Source organism: Synchiropus splendidus, chromosome 14 (genome assembly GCF_027744825.2).
Source record: "Synchiropus splendidus isolate RoL2022-P1 chromosome 14, RoL_Sspl_1.0, whole genome shotgun sequence".
Taxonomy (NCBI): Eukaryota; Metazoa; Chordata; class Actinopteri; order Syngnathiformes; family Callionymidae; genus Synchiropus; species Synchiropus splendidus.
This window is the reverse complement of record NC_071347.1, coordinates 24,301,768-24,312,298: the sequence shown is the minus strand read 5'-3', so window position 1 is coordinate 24,312,298 and position 10,531 is coordinate 24,301,768. Positions and strand designations below refer to the sequence as shown.

Sequence of the window (10,531 nt, the reverse complement as noted above, 5' to 3'; positions counted from 1 at the left end):
TCACTTACATTGCTGCACTTAATTATGGGACACATGCCCATTTGGACGACAGCTGAGGCTTCTATGACTCCATACGTCCAAACGTCTTGTGTTTAAAGTGTCCTGTGGCAAGATCGCTCTCATATAATCCCCACTTCAATGAAATAACAGTGGGGTTTTTTTCCCTCACTGATGACAATAGCGAAATAAACAACCCTCTGTACATACATGCTGAATATGTTTGAGGTGAGTTGCACATTTTCTGATCAAGTTTAGCATGATGAAGCATATGCGTTTGCCATCCAGCGCCACTCAGATTGCATGTGACTGTGCAGATGCATTTTCAGGTCCATTTTTGGCCGGCTGCATATCACTGCTTGAGCAACGGCCTTTTTTAAATGGCAATACTGCGAGGTGATTGACTCTTGGGTTATGCTGTCAAAGCCTCAAACCTGACGATGATAGTGGATAGTACTATTGATCATTTATGTTGATAATGAAAACTGTTTGTTTTAGCGAGCTAAGGAAAAGACTGTGCTTTGGTCAATATGTGTTATCCCACAAGAACCCATCTTGTTACGTGTTGTTGCTGACGAATGAATGAATGAATGAAAACTTGCAAGCAAACACAACGTATACGGTCGGTTGACAAAAACACGTCTTACAATCCAATGTTATCTTACTTTTGTGACATGGGGCAAATGAAAGCAACACAGGAAGCAGTTGAAAAGTGAATGCTTGATTTTTATTTGCTTGTTTTTCAGAAAGGATTGATCATATTGTATGATACATCGCAGTGGTTAGATTTACTCTGCCAGGTCTTTTCCCTGAGGACAGATAAATGTATTTGTCAGTTCAAATTGTGATAGGTTACACGGGAGGTCAAACTTACTGTCTGAAGATTTTGGTGATGGAAAATCTACTGACAAAAGCTTTTACCATGAACTCAACTCTTGTTTACCTTGCCAGAATCGCGGCTCTTGGCTCTCAGCTTGTTGACCTGGGACTCAGCAATGTCAGCACGCTCCTCAGCCTCCTCCAGCTCATGCTGGATCTTCCTGCACTTGGACAGATGAGCGTTGGCCTGCTCCTCCTGCCAAACAGGGAAAAAGGTCAATTGTAAGTCACAAGCAATGTAGTCAGAGGATCAATGATCATGTGACTGTACATATGTTTTCTTAATGGACTGAGAACGAGTCTAAGTAAATGTCCGTGGACAATCTATGATTATTAGTTTCAGTAATGTGAACTCACCGCTTCCTCAGCCTGCCTCTTGTAGGCCTTGACCTTCAGTTGCAGCTTGTCAACCAGATCCTGCAGCCGAGCACCATTCTTCTTGTCCTCTTCAGTCTGTAGTTGGAACAACAATTGTCGTAATCTTGTGTTTTCTGAAAAATATATATACATTCTCTTGATCTTACCTGGTAGGTGAGCTCCTTCACTCTCCTCTCATACTTGCGGACACCCTTGACAGCATCAGCCCCACGTCTCTGCTCTGCCTCCACCTCTGTCTCCAGCTCACGCACCTTTATTGAGACAAATGGGGTTGAATATATATATTTTGAGTATTTCGTGTTGAACATGGTCGCATTGTAAAATCCCTTTACCCTAGATTCCAGTTTCTGGAGCTGCTTCTTGCCACCCTTCATGGCCAGATTCTCAGCCTCATCTAGACGGTGCTGCAGGTCCTTGACAGCAACTTCCAGATTCTTCTTCATCCTCTCCAGGTGAGCGCTGGTGTCTTGTTCCTTCTTCAGCTCCTCAGCCATCATTGCAGCCTAAACAATACAGAGATTCATTTGTAACAAAGGATTAATTGGAACAGTTAATTTGTCTCGCGGTGAGATTAATTACATCAGTGATGGCCTTCTTGGCCTTCTCCTCAGCATTTCTCGCTTCCTGGACTGTATCATCCACTTCACTCTGGACCTGGACCAGATCAGCCTCAAGCTTCTTCTTGGTGTTCAGGAGACTTGTGTTCTGTGAAATTCACAGAACCATGTTAAAATGGACAACATCCACATTAACCTCAAACTAAAATAAATGAGGAGATCCTCAACCTGAGAGTGCAGAAGACCAACACGCTCACTGGCATCGACCAGCTCCTGCTCAGCAACTTTGCGGCCTCTCTCTGTCTGCTCCAGAGCAGCTCTAAGTTCCTCAATTTCTGCCACCATCAGACCGTTCCTGCGGTCCACCATGGCAGCCTGCTCCTTGAGGTCATCCTGGGCCCTGACAGCATCATCCAGGTGCAGTTGAGCGTCCTGTTCAGGGGCAGGTTTGCATGAGCATCAAAGGAGGTTCTCAGCTTTCTCAGCATTAAATACCTTGAGCTGAGCCTGGACGTTCCTCAGCTGCTTCTGGGACTCAGCAGCCTGGCGATTGGCGTGGCTCAGCTGAACTTCCATCTCATTCAGGTCACCCTCCATCTTCTTCTTGATTCTCAGGGCATCATTCCTGCTCCTGACCTCAGAGTCCAGAGTGCTCTGCATGGAGTCAATCACCCTCTGGCTGTTCCTCTTGATCTGCTCCATCTCCTCATCCTTCTCTGCCAGCTTCCTGTCAACCTCTCCTTTGATCTGGTTGAGCTCCAGCTGGACACGGAGGATTTTGGACTCCTCATGTTCCAGAGTTCCCTAATGGAAAAAACACAAACAAACAAAAAAAAAAACAAACGGTGGCATTAAGGTCCTAGATCCGTTTGTGTTGCATTATCTACTACTTCGCCCTTCATGGGTCTTCATGTCGTACCTCAGCCTCTTCAAGAGCTGTCTGGATCTCAGACTTCTCAGTCTCAACCTGCTTCTTGGCCTTCTCCAGCTCATGGATGCTCTTGCCAGTCTCACCAATCTGTTCAGTCAGGTCTGAGATCTCCTCTGCAGGAACAAATATATTGGTGACCAACAGTCAAATGTTGCATTGCAGCTGAAAGGTCGATCAAATCACTTACGTTGGAGATTTTTGTTTTCACGCTTCATGGTCTCAAGCTGATCCAGAGCCTCTTCATAAGAGTTCTTCATCTTGAACAGTTCAGTGCCAAGAGAGCGGGCCTCCTTCTGAGCGCCCTCAAGTTCTGCCTGACCCTCCTCAAACTTCTGCTTCCACTCTGCCAGAACCTGATTCACAATGTGCATGAGTTTGACATCAAACACGTCACTTTTCCTTGTTTCTCTACCTTACCTTGTCAAAGTTCCTCTGCTTCTTGTCCAAGTTGGCAGCCAGTCCATTTGCCCTCTCCACATCAATCATGAGGTCCTCCACCTCACTCTGGAGCCTCTGCTTGGTCTTCTCCAGAGAAGCGCACTTAGAATTCACAGCCTCAATCTGCTCCTCTGCCTCCTGGAGGCGCTGTGCCAGCTTCTTCCTGAATTATTGAAATGTCACAATGGACAGTGTGGTAAATGAACCTAAATGTTGCACGTTCTTGTTTGATATTGTGATGATAGTTCCTTTTTAAATGTCGGTTCACTTGATATTCCGCTTCTTCCTACTCACTTGGCCTCCTCGAGCTCCTCAGTGCGCTGGATAGCATCAGTTTCATACTTGGTTCTCCACTGAGCCACCTCCCCGTTGGCCTTTGACATTCCACGCTGCAGCTCAGCCTTGGCCTCCTGCTCCTCCTCAAACTGCTCCCTCAGCAGATCGCAGTCATGGCGGGCAGATTGCAGTCCATGGGCAAGAGCATTCTTGGCCTACAGAGAGGTATAAGAGCATGGAATTGACTGAGGTCACTTCAAAATCATGCCTCATTCAGTGTTGAGACTTCTTTACCTTGACTTCCTCTTCAATCTGTCGCTTGAGCTCCTCAATTTGCTGAGTGAATGCCTGTTTTCCTCTGGTCAGCTGGGAGACGAGAGCTTCCTTCTCTTCAATTTGGCGGCCGAACTCACCTTGTGGAGAAGAAAGTGGCATAAGAAATGCGCAACATGGGAAAAGGCAACATCATTGGCTGTGTTCTTGGGATGATGCCGATTGCTTGGTGAACTGTACCATTTTCTGTCAGCAGACGAGCTTTCTGTGCTCCCAGGTCATTGAGCTGACGGACGTTTTCATCATTCTTGGTCTTCAGTTCACTAACTTGGTCCTCAAGTGTGCGGCACATCTTTTCCAGGTTACCCTATGGTGGAAGACGGGGCATTGGTCAAATAGCTCTACAACCGTTTCCTTCTATTTCATATTCATTTCATAAGAGTGGTTCACCTTTGCTTTGGCAACAGCCTCCATGTTGCTGGAGAGGTCATCAATCTCCATCTTGTATTCGCTCTTTTCCTTCTCAAGCTTCTGCTTGACTCTCTGGAGGTTGTCGATCTGCTCTCCCAGCTCAGCTACGCTGTCTGCCTGCTTCTTGCGCAGAGCGGCAGCAGTGGCTTCATGCTGAAGGGTCGACTCCTCAAGGTCGCGACGCAGCTTCTGGAACTCAGCCTCGCGCTTCTTGTTCATCTCAATCTGAGCAGCGGTGGCACCTCCGGCCTCCTCCAGCCTCTCACTGATCTCTTCAAGTTCCCTGGAGAGATCAGCTCTCTGCTTCTCAACCTTGGCACGAGCAGCACGCTCAGCCTCAATCTCTTCTTCCAGTTCCTCAATACGAGCCTGTTCACAAATGTCTCTTTAAGACACCATACTGGAGTTTTCACTGTGCCTGAGACAGTGCTGCAAGTCATCACTTACCTGCAGCTCCTTGATCTTCTTCTGAAGCTGAGCACCCATTGACTGTTCATCTTCTATCTTGCTGAGCAGCTGGCTGATTTCAAAGTCCTTCCTGTAGAAGTAATTGATGCCCAAATGAATAGTGACCATCACATTTATTATATTTTTCTTCCTTGAGGGAATGTAGTTTTACTTTTTCAGTTTCTCCTCAGACTGCTGCTTGTCATTCTCCAGATCCATGATGGATTCCTGAGCCAATTTCAGGTCACCCTCAAGCTTCCTCTTGGCCCTCTCCAGGTCCATACGCAGCTTCTTCTCTTGTTCCAGAGAACCCTCCAGCTGTGTGACGACATTCGGTCAGATGTATGAACTTCATTCCCTTCGATTGCTCGTTCGCTTCCGTGTGTAACATACGTCATCCACTTGCTGTTCAAGCTTCGTCTTGGCCTTGGTCAGAGTGTTGACTTTGTCTTCCTCTGCCTGCAGGTCATCAAGGGTCTGCTGATGAGCCTCCTGAAGAGCCTTCTTCTCCTTGGTAAGCTTAGCAATGCTCTCATCCTGAGAAGCCATCTCCTCAGTCAGGTTCTTCACCTAAAAGACAGGGATTCATATGATCAGTTCACACTTTTGCATCGTGCATGCCAATGTTTAGAAAGTCACCTATTTACAGACCTTGTTCTCTGTGGCATGCTTCTCCTTCTCCACCTTGGCCAGGGTGAGCTCAAGGTCATCAATGTCCTTCTTCAACTCAGAGCATTCGTCCTCCAGCTTTCTCTTTTTAGCAGTCAGTTCAGCATTGATTTCCTCTTCATCCTCCAGCCTCTCAGTCGTCTCCTTGAGTTTGGCTTCCAGCTGAATCTTGCTCTTAATGAGACCCTCACATCTCTCCTCAGCATCGGACAGATTCTCTGATTCCTGGGTTTCGTCACAGGAACATGGTGAAGATCATCAGTGAGCTTTCACCATGGAAGCTGCGCAGGTTTCAGTCGTACTCACGGATGCGACTTGCAGCTGCAGATCATTCTTCTCCTGCAGGAGAGAGACCATCTTCTCCTCCAGCTCCTTCTTCTTAGCCAGGGCAGCTGCCAAGTCAGATGTCATCTTCTCGTAGTTCTCCTTCATTTGTGACAACTCCTTTTCGGTTTCCGCACTCTTCAGCAGAGGTTTGATCTTGTAGTACACCTTCATCCATGGCCAGTGCTTGACATTCATGAAGGAACGCACGTTGTACTGGATTGTGTAGATGGCCTCTCTGTGAAGAAGATGTCATGTCACGTGTCAACTATTCTTTTGAATTGAATCCACTTTTCATTTAGTTTCCAACTTGCCTCCTTTCCATCATCTTGACAAACTCCTTTCGCATCAGGAAAGCACGGCAAAGAGCCTGAGTCATTGTGACCAGAGCTGCAAGCTTCTCATCTCTCATTTCCTCAAGAGTACCCAGCAGACCAGCTTTGAAGAAGACCTTGGAAAGAACAAGTATCTCTCAGTATACATTCCAGAGTGGCAGACGTCACTGACGCCTATTGAGTAAATGACCCAGAGCAATTCAATCGTATCAGTATTTACCTTGGTGTGACCAAATCTGTACTGGTCGTGGTCAACATCAATTGAGCCCAGAAGCTTCTCAGAAGCTTTCTTGTTGTCAATGAACTGACCCTCAGGGATGACACTGGCATTCAGCACCTTGTATCTAAAATGAAAGGCAACAGTGTTTCTGACCTGCAGGAAAATGACTAGACAGTAGTCTTGTGATACCTCTGCTTGAAGTCACCATAAAGGATTCTGCTGGGGAAACCTTTCCTGCAGATTCTGATACCCTCAAGCACACCGTTGCACCTGAGCTGATGGATGACCAAGAAGTTCTCCATCAGACCTGAAGAAGTGCCATGTTCATTGACCACCGATCTTTTGTGTCCCAGAAAATAGCAATCACAAACACGTCATTCTTTTTACCTGGAGTCTTGGACTCGTTGGGAATCAGGCAACGCACAAAGTGGGGGTGGGTGCTCCTCAAGTTGGTCATCAGCTTGCCCAAGTTCTCCTGCAGGTTTCAAGTTATTCCATTTCATGAGCAGTTTCCTGTGTTGAAATATTTTATGAGCTCAGATCATACTCACTCTGAACTGCGAGGACACGGTCTGCATGGAGCCTCCCTTCTTCTTGCCTCCCTTCTTGCCACCACCAGCTTCTGTTGATTGATTGAGGTATGAAGAACGTTACTTAAATATTCTCTCTGCATTTGTCAGTCAACATTTCAATCCATCTGTCAAATATATGGAGCATACCCTCAGGGGCAGCAGGAGGATAGAGGGTGGCCAGAAGTTTCACAGAAGACTTCTGGTAGAGCTGCACAACAGAGTCGTTCAGTGGATCCTTGTTCTTGTCCAGCCAGCCACCGATGTTGTAGTCCACAGTTCCAGCATAGTGAACCAGGGAGAAGTGAGCCTCAGCCTTGCCCTTTGCTGGCTTTGGCTTCTCAAAGGCTCTGTTCTTGCCAAGATGCTGGTCATACAACTTGTTCTTGAAGGAGGTGTCAGTAGCCTTGGGGAACATGCACTCCTCTTCAAGGATGGAGAAGATGCCCATGGGCTAAAGAGGACACCAGAGTTTTCTTTCATTCTCACAGTAATTCAGGTCACTCACAGACAGTGATATAGTTTGTTTGCTGCTCACCTTTTCAATCAGCTCAATGCAGGCAGCCAAGTCCATACCGAAGTCAATGAACTCCCAGATGATGCCCTCCTTCTTGTACTCCTCTTGTTCCAGGACGAACATGTGGTGGTTGAAGAACTGCTGCAGTTTCTCATTGGTGAAGTTGATGCACAGCTGCTCCATGCTGTTGAACTGTGCACAAACCATGTGTTGTTTCTCATTTGAAATGAGCCATTGCTATCGAGGCTACTTGGAGTCAAACAATAAAAGCTTACATCAAAGATTTCAAATCCAGCAATGTCCAGCACACCAATGAAGAACTGCCTTGCTTGTTTCGTATCAAGCATCTGGTTGATGCGGATGACCATCCACAAGAACATCCTCTCGTAGATGGACTTAGCCAGGGCAGTCACTGAGTTATTCACCTGATAAAGAAAATTCATGATTGAATCATGTTCCATTAGATAGATGACAAACAATTTACTGGGAAACAATGTTGACCCACCTGAGGAACAGTCTGACCCTTGGTGACGTACTCGTTGCCGACCTTCACTCTGGGATAACAGAGAGCCTTCAGCATGTCCGCAGAGTTCAGACCCAGCAGGTAAGCAACCTTGTCAGCATCTGGATATTGGAGAAATACAAGTTGTGAATTGACAGTACGTCAATATGATCAATGAAGAACCCTTACCTTCGGTGCCATCTGGCTCTGCCTGCTCCTCACGCTGCTTCTGCTTGAACTTCATGTTGCCGTGATGGAGGACGGCACCAGTCATTTTGTAGATGCTCATCTTCTCCTCTCCACTGAAGCCCAGGATATCGATGGCATTCTGTTTGGATCGTTGTATAGAATTTACTATGCAGTTTCATGACAGAGGAAATTTCTGTTTTTGACTAATAAATGGTATGATACTCACATCAGTGGCTTCCAGCTCCACTTTGTCATCAATGCTGGCCACAGTGATCTGACCCTGACTGCACATTGGGAAGTCGTAGGGGTTGGTTGTGATGAGAGACATTTCTGGAGGTTTAAAGATCAGCAACATTTTTTCAGTACTTTTTCATGAACAGGTTATTGTTGTGACAATTTTTAAAGCTAAGTTTAATTTCTCAGTTCCTCACCAATCAGCTCTGGCTTGTGGTTGGTCATCATCTGGTAGAAGATGTGGTAGCCTCTCTCATCTGGGAGCTGGAAGGACACTCTGGACTTCTCCAGCAGATCTAGTTGATAGAAATTACTTGAATTATTTTTGTCATGTTGATTTTATGTCAGATAGTTACCAATGAAAGGTTTTCTTGAAGTGTACTGTGATGTTACTCACATGTCTCAATGTCAGCACTAGCCAGTTTGCCAGTGGTGCCAAAGTGGATTCTGATGAATTTACCCTGGTCAGAATGGCAGATAGTCAGATATTGCTCCTGATAAATTCATTTCTGTTTGCAGTTTGTTCTTTACTTACAAAACGGGAGGAGTTGTCATTTCTCACAGTCTTGGCATTACCATAAGCCTCCAGCAGGGGGTTGGCTGCAATGATCTGATCTTCCAGGGAACCCTAAGATGAATCTTTATTTTAGTCAACAGACCTCATCTTATTTCGTCCTTCTCCATGTAACTTGTCACAAACCTGCATCTTTCCTGGAGTCGCGTCCTTCTTCTTGTCACCACCCACTGAGATGGTGGCAAAGTACTGGATGACACGCTTGGTGTTGACAGTCTTTCCAGCACCAGATTCTCCACTGGGTGTAGAAAGAGCTTGATAAGAATGTCATGTGTGAAGGAAACATCTCTCAACAAGTGAAACACTTACGTGATCAAGACAGACTGGTTCTCCCTGTCTGTTGCAAGAATCAACAGAAGAACAATCTTGTCAGACCTCGGAAATATACCATGAATGTGAGAGTTGTGTCCTGTACATACCAGTAAGCATGAACTGGTAAGCGTTGTCAGAGACAGAGAAGATGTGGGGAGGAGCCTCCATACGCTTCTTGCCTCTGTAAGCACTGACGACTTCAGCATCGTACACTGGAAGCCACTTGTAGGGGTTGACAGTAGCACAGAAGAGCCCAGAGTAGGTCTGACAGAGATGTGAAATGAACAGCCAGCGTTACTTTCCTTGCACTTCATTGGCATCCACACGACTTTGTCTGCAGGTCTCTTACGTAGATCATCCATGCTGCATAACGCTCTTTGAGGTTATACAGCACAGAGGCTTCATTGAGGTGGGTCATCATGGCCATGTCCTCAATTTTGTCAAACTTGGGAGGGTTCATTGGTGAAACATCGTCCTCTTTGACTGTCCTCTCCTGGAAAAAGAAGCAAGTATGAGAACTGAGCTCATCGTTTTTGATAAGTGGCGTAGAGTCACTGACCTCCTGAGTGTCCAGGACTTTGACGGTGACTTTGTCACCATCCTTTTTGATGATTGTACCCTTCAGGTACAGCTCCTTGGCGTCAGCCACGTAGCAGGCTGCCTTGGCATCAAAAGGTTTGCTCTGAGCCTCGATCCTCTCCTTCTCTGGCTTACGCAGGTAAATGGCAGCTTTGCCATAGATGGCCATCTCCGCGTCCGTACTCATGGTGGCGGTTTACTTCTTTACTTCGGACTGCACATGACAGTTTTTACAGTAACTAGCATGTTGGTCTTCCGAAGTAAACATGAGCACTGCATGTTTTTTTCTTGACAACTTTGGTTCATACCCAGACTTTTGTCAGATACCCAATTCTGCCATCAATGATGTTTTTACCATGACTTTGGTTAGAATGTCAGTTGAATGGATGAGCACATCTTGGGTGCTTAAACAAGAAATTGTTCTGTCTTACCTGACTCTTTGATTGGCAAAACGTTGTATTCTGCATCCTTTTCAAGGGCATTAAAGAGAAAGGATGTTTGTGAGTGCAAAACATTTCAAAAGAAATACATTTATAAATTCTGTATTTTTAACATGCATGGACTTGTAGACACAGGGCTCAAAAATATGGAAGAGAGACTCACCACAAGCTGAGGTCTCCGCAGGTCCACTTCCACACACTGCTGTCTCCTCTCCGGCTCCTTTATATTGAGCCAAAGTTGCTTACACTTTGCCAGTTTAATTTGAGACATGAAAAATATGGTGTGCATGACAGCGACATCTGTTTATTTGGATGTTGTCAGTGCTCAGAGCGGTTTATTGGTAATGAGAGTCGATTTGATCGTAAGCCAATACAGTTCATTCCAAAAACATTTTAGATGACTGCTCTGTATGATGTTGT

General features: G+C 45.9%; 1 protein-coding gene across 1 annotated transcript; it reads right to left on the bottom strand.

The window, feature by feature from the left end:
* Window positions 1-716: 716 nt before the first annotated feature.
* Window positions 717-10,302, bottom strand: LOC128770911 (myosin heavy chain, fast skeletal muscle-like). Its single transcript, XM_053885905.1, has 41 exons — window positions 10,275-10,302; window positions 10,103-10,139; window positions 9,652-9,885; window positions 9,442-9,585; window positions 9,200-9,356; window positions 9,090-9,117; window positions 8,907-9,018; window positions 8,742-8,834; window positions 8,604-8,667; window positions 8,404-8,502; window positions 8,199-8,302; window positions 7,973-8,111; window positions 7,787-7,905; window positions 7,557-7,706; window positions 7,303-7,473; window positions 6,915-7,218; window positions 6,747-6,817; window positions 6,583-6,670; window positions 6,385-6,502; window positions 6,196-6,319; window positions 5,951-6,091; window positions 5,623-5,874; window positions 5,299-5,541; window positions 5,041-5,217; window positions 4,820-4,965; window positions 4,648-4,738; window positions 4,180-4,569; window positions 3,970-4,096; window positions 3,751-3,869; window positions 3,475-3,671; window positions 3,160-3,343; window positions 2,930-3,095; window positions 2,731-2,855; window positions 2,307-2,615; window positions 2,040-2,243; window positions 1,834-1,959; window positions 1,587-1,757; window positions 1,401-1,505; window positions 1,234-1,329; window positions 941-1,072; window positions 717-806 (listed from the first exon to the last, which is right to left on the bottom strand). The coding sequence occupies exons 3-41, from the start codon at window positions 9,856-9,858 to the stop codon at window positions 786-788; spliced, it is 5,814 nt and encodes a 1,937-aa protein (XP_053741880.1). The 5' UTR covers window positions 9,859-9,885; window positions 10,103-10,139; window positions 10,275-10,302; the 3' UTR covers window positions 717-785.
* Window positions 10,303-10,531: the final 229 nt, after the last annotated feature.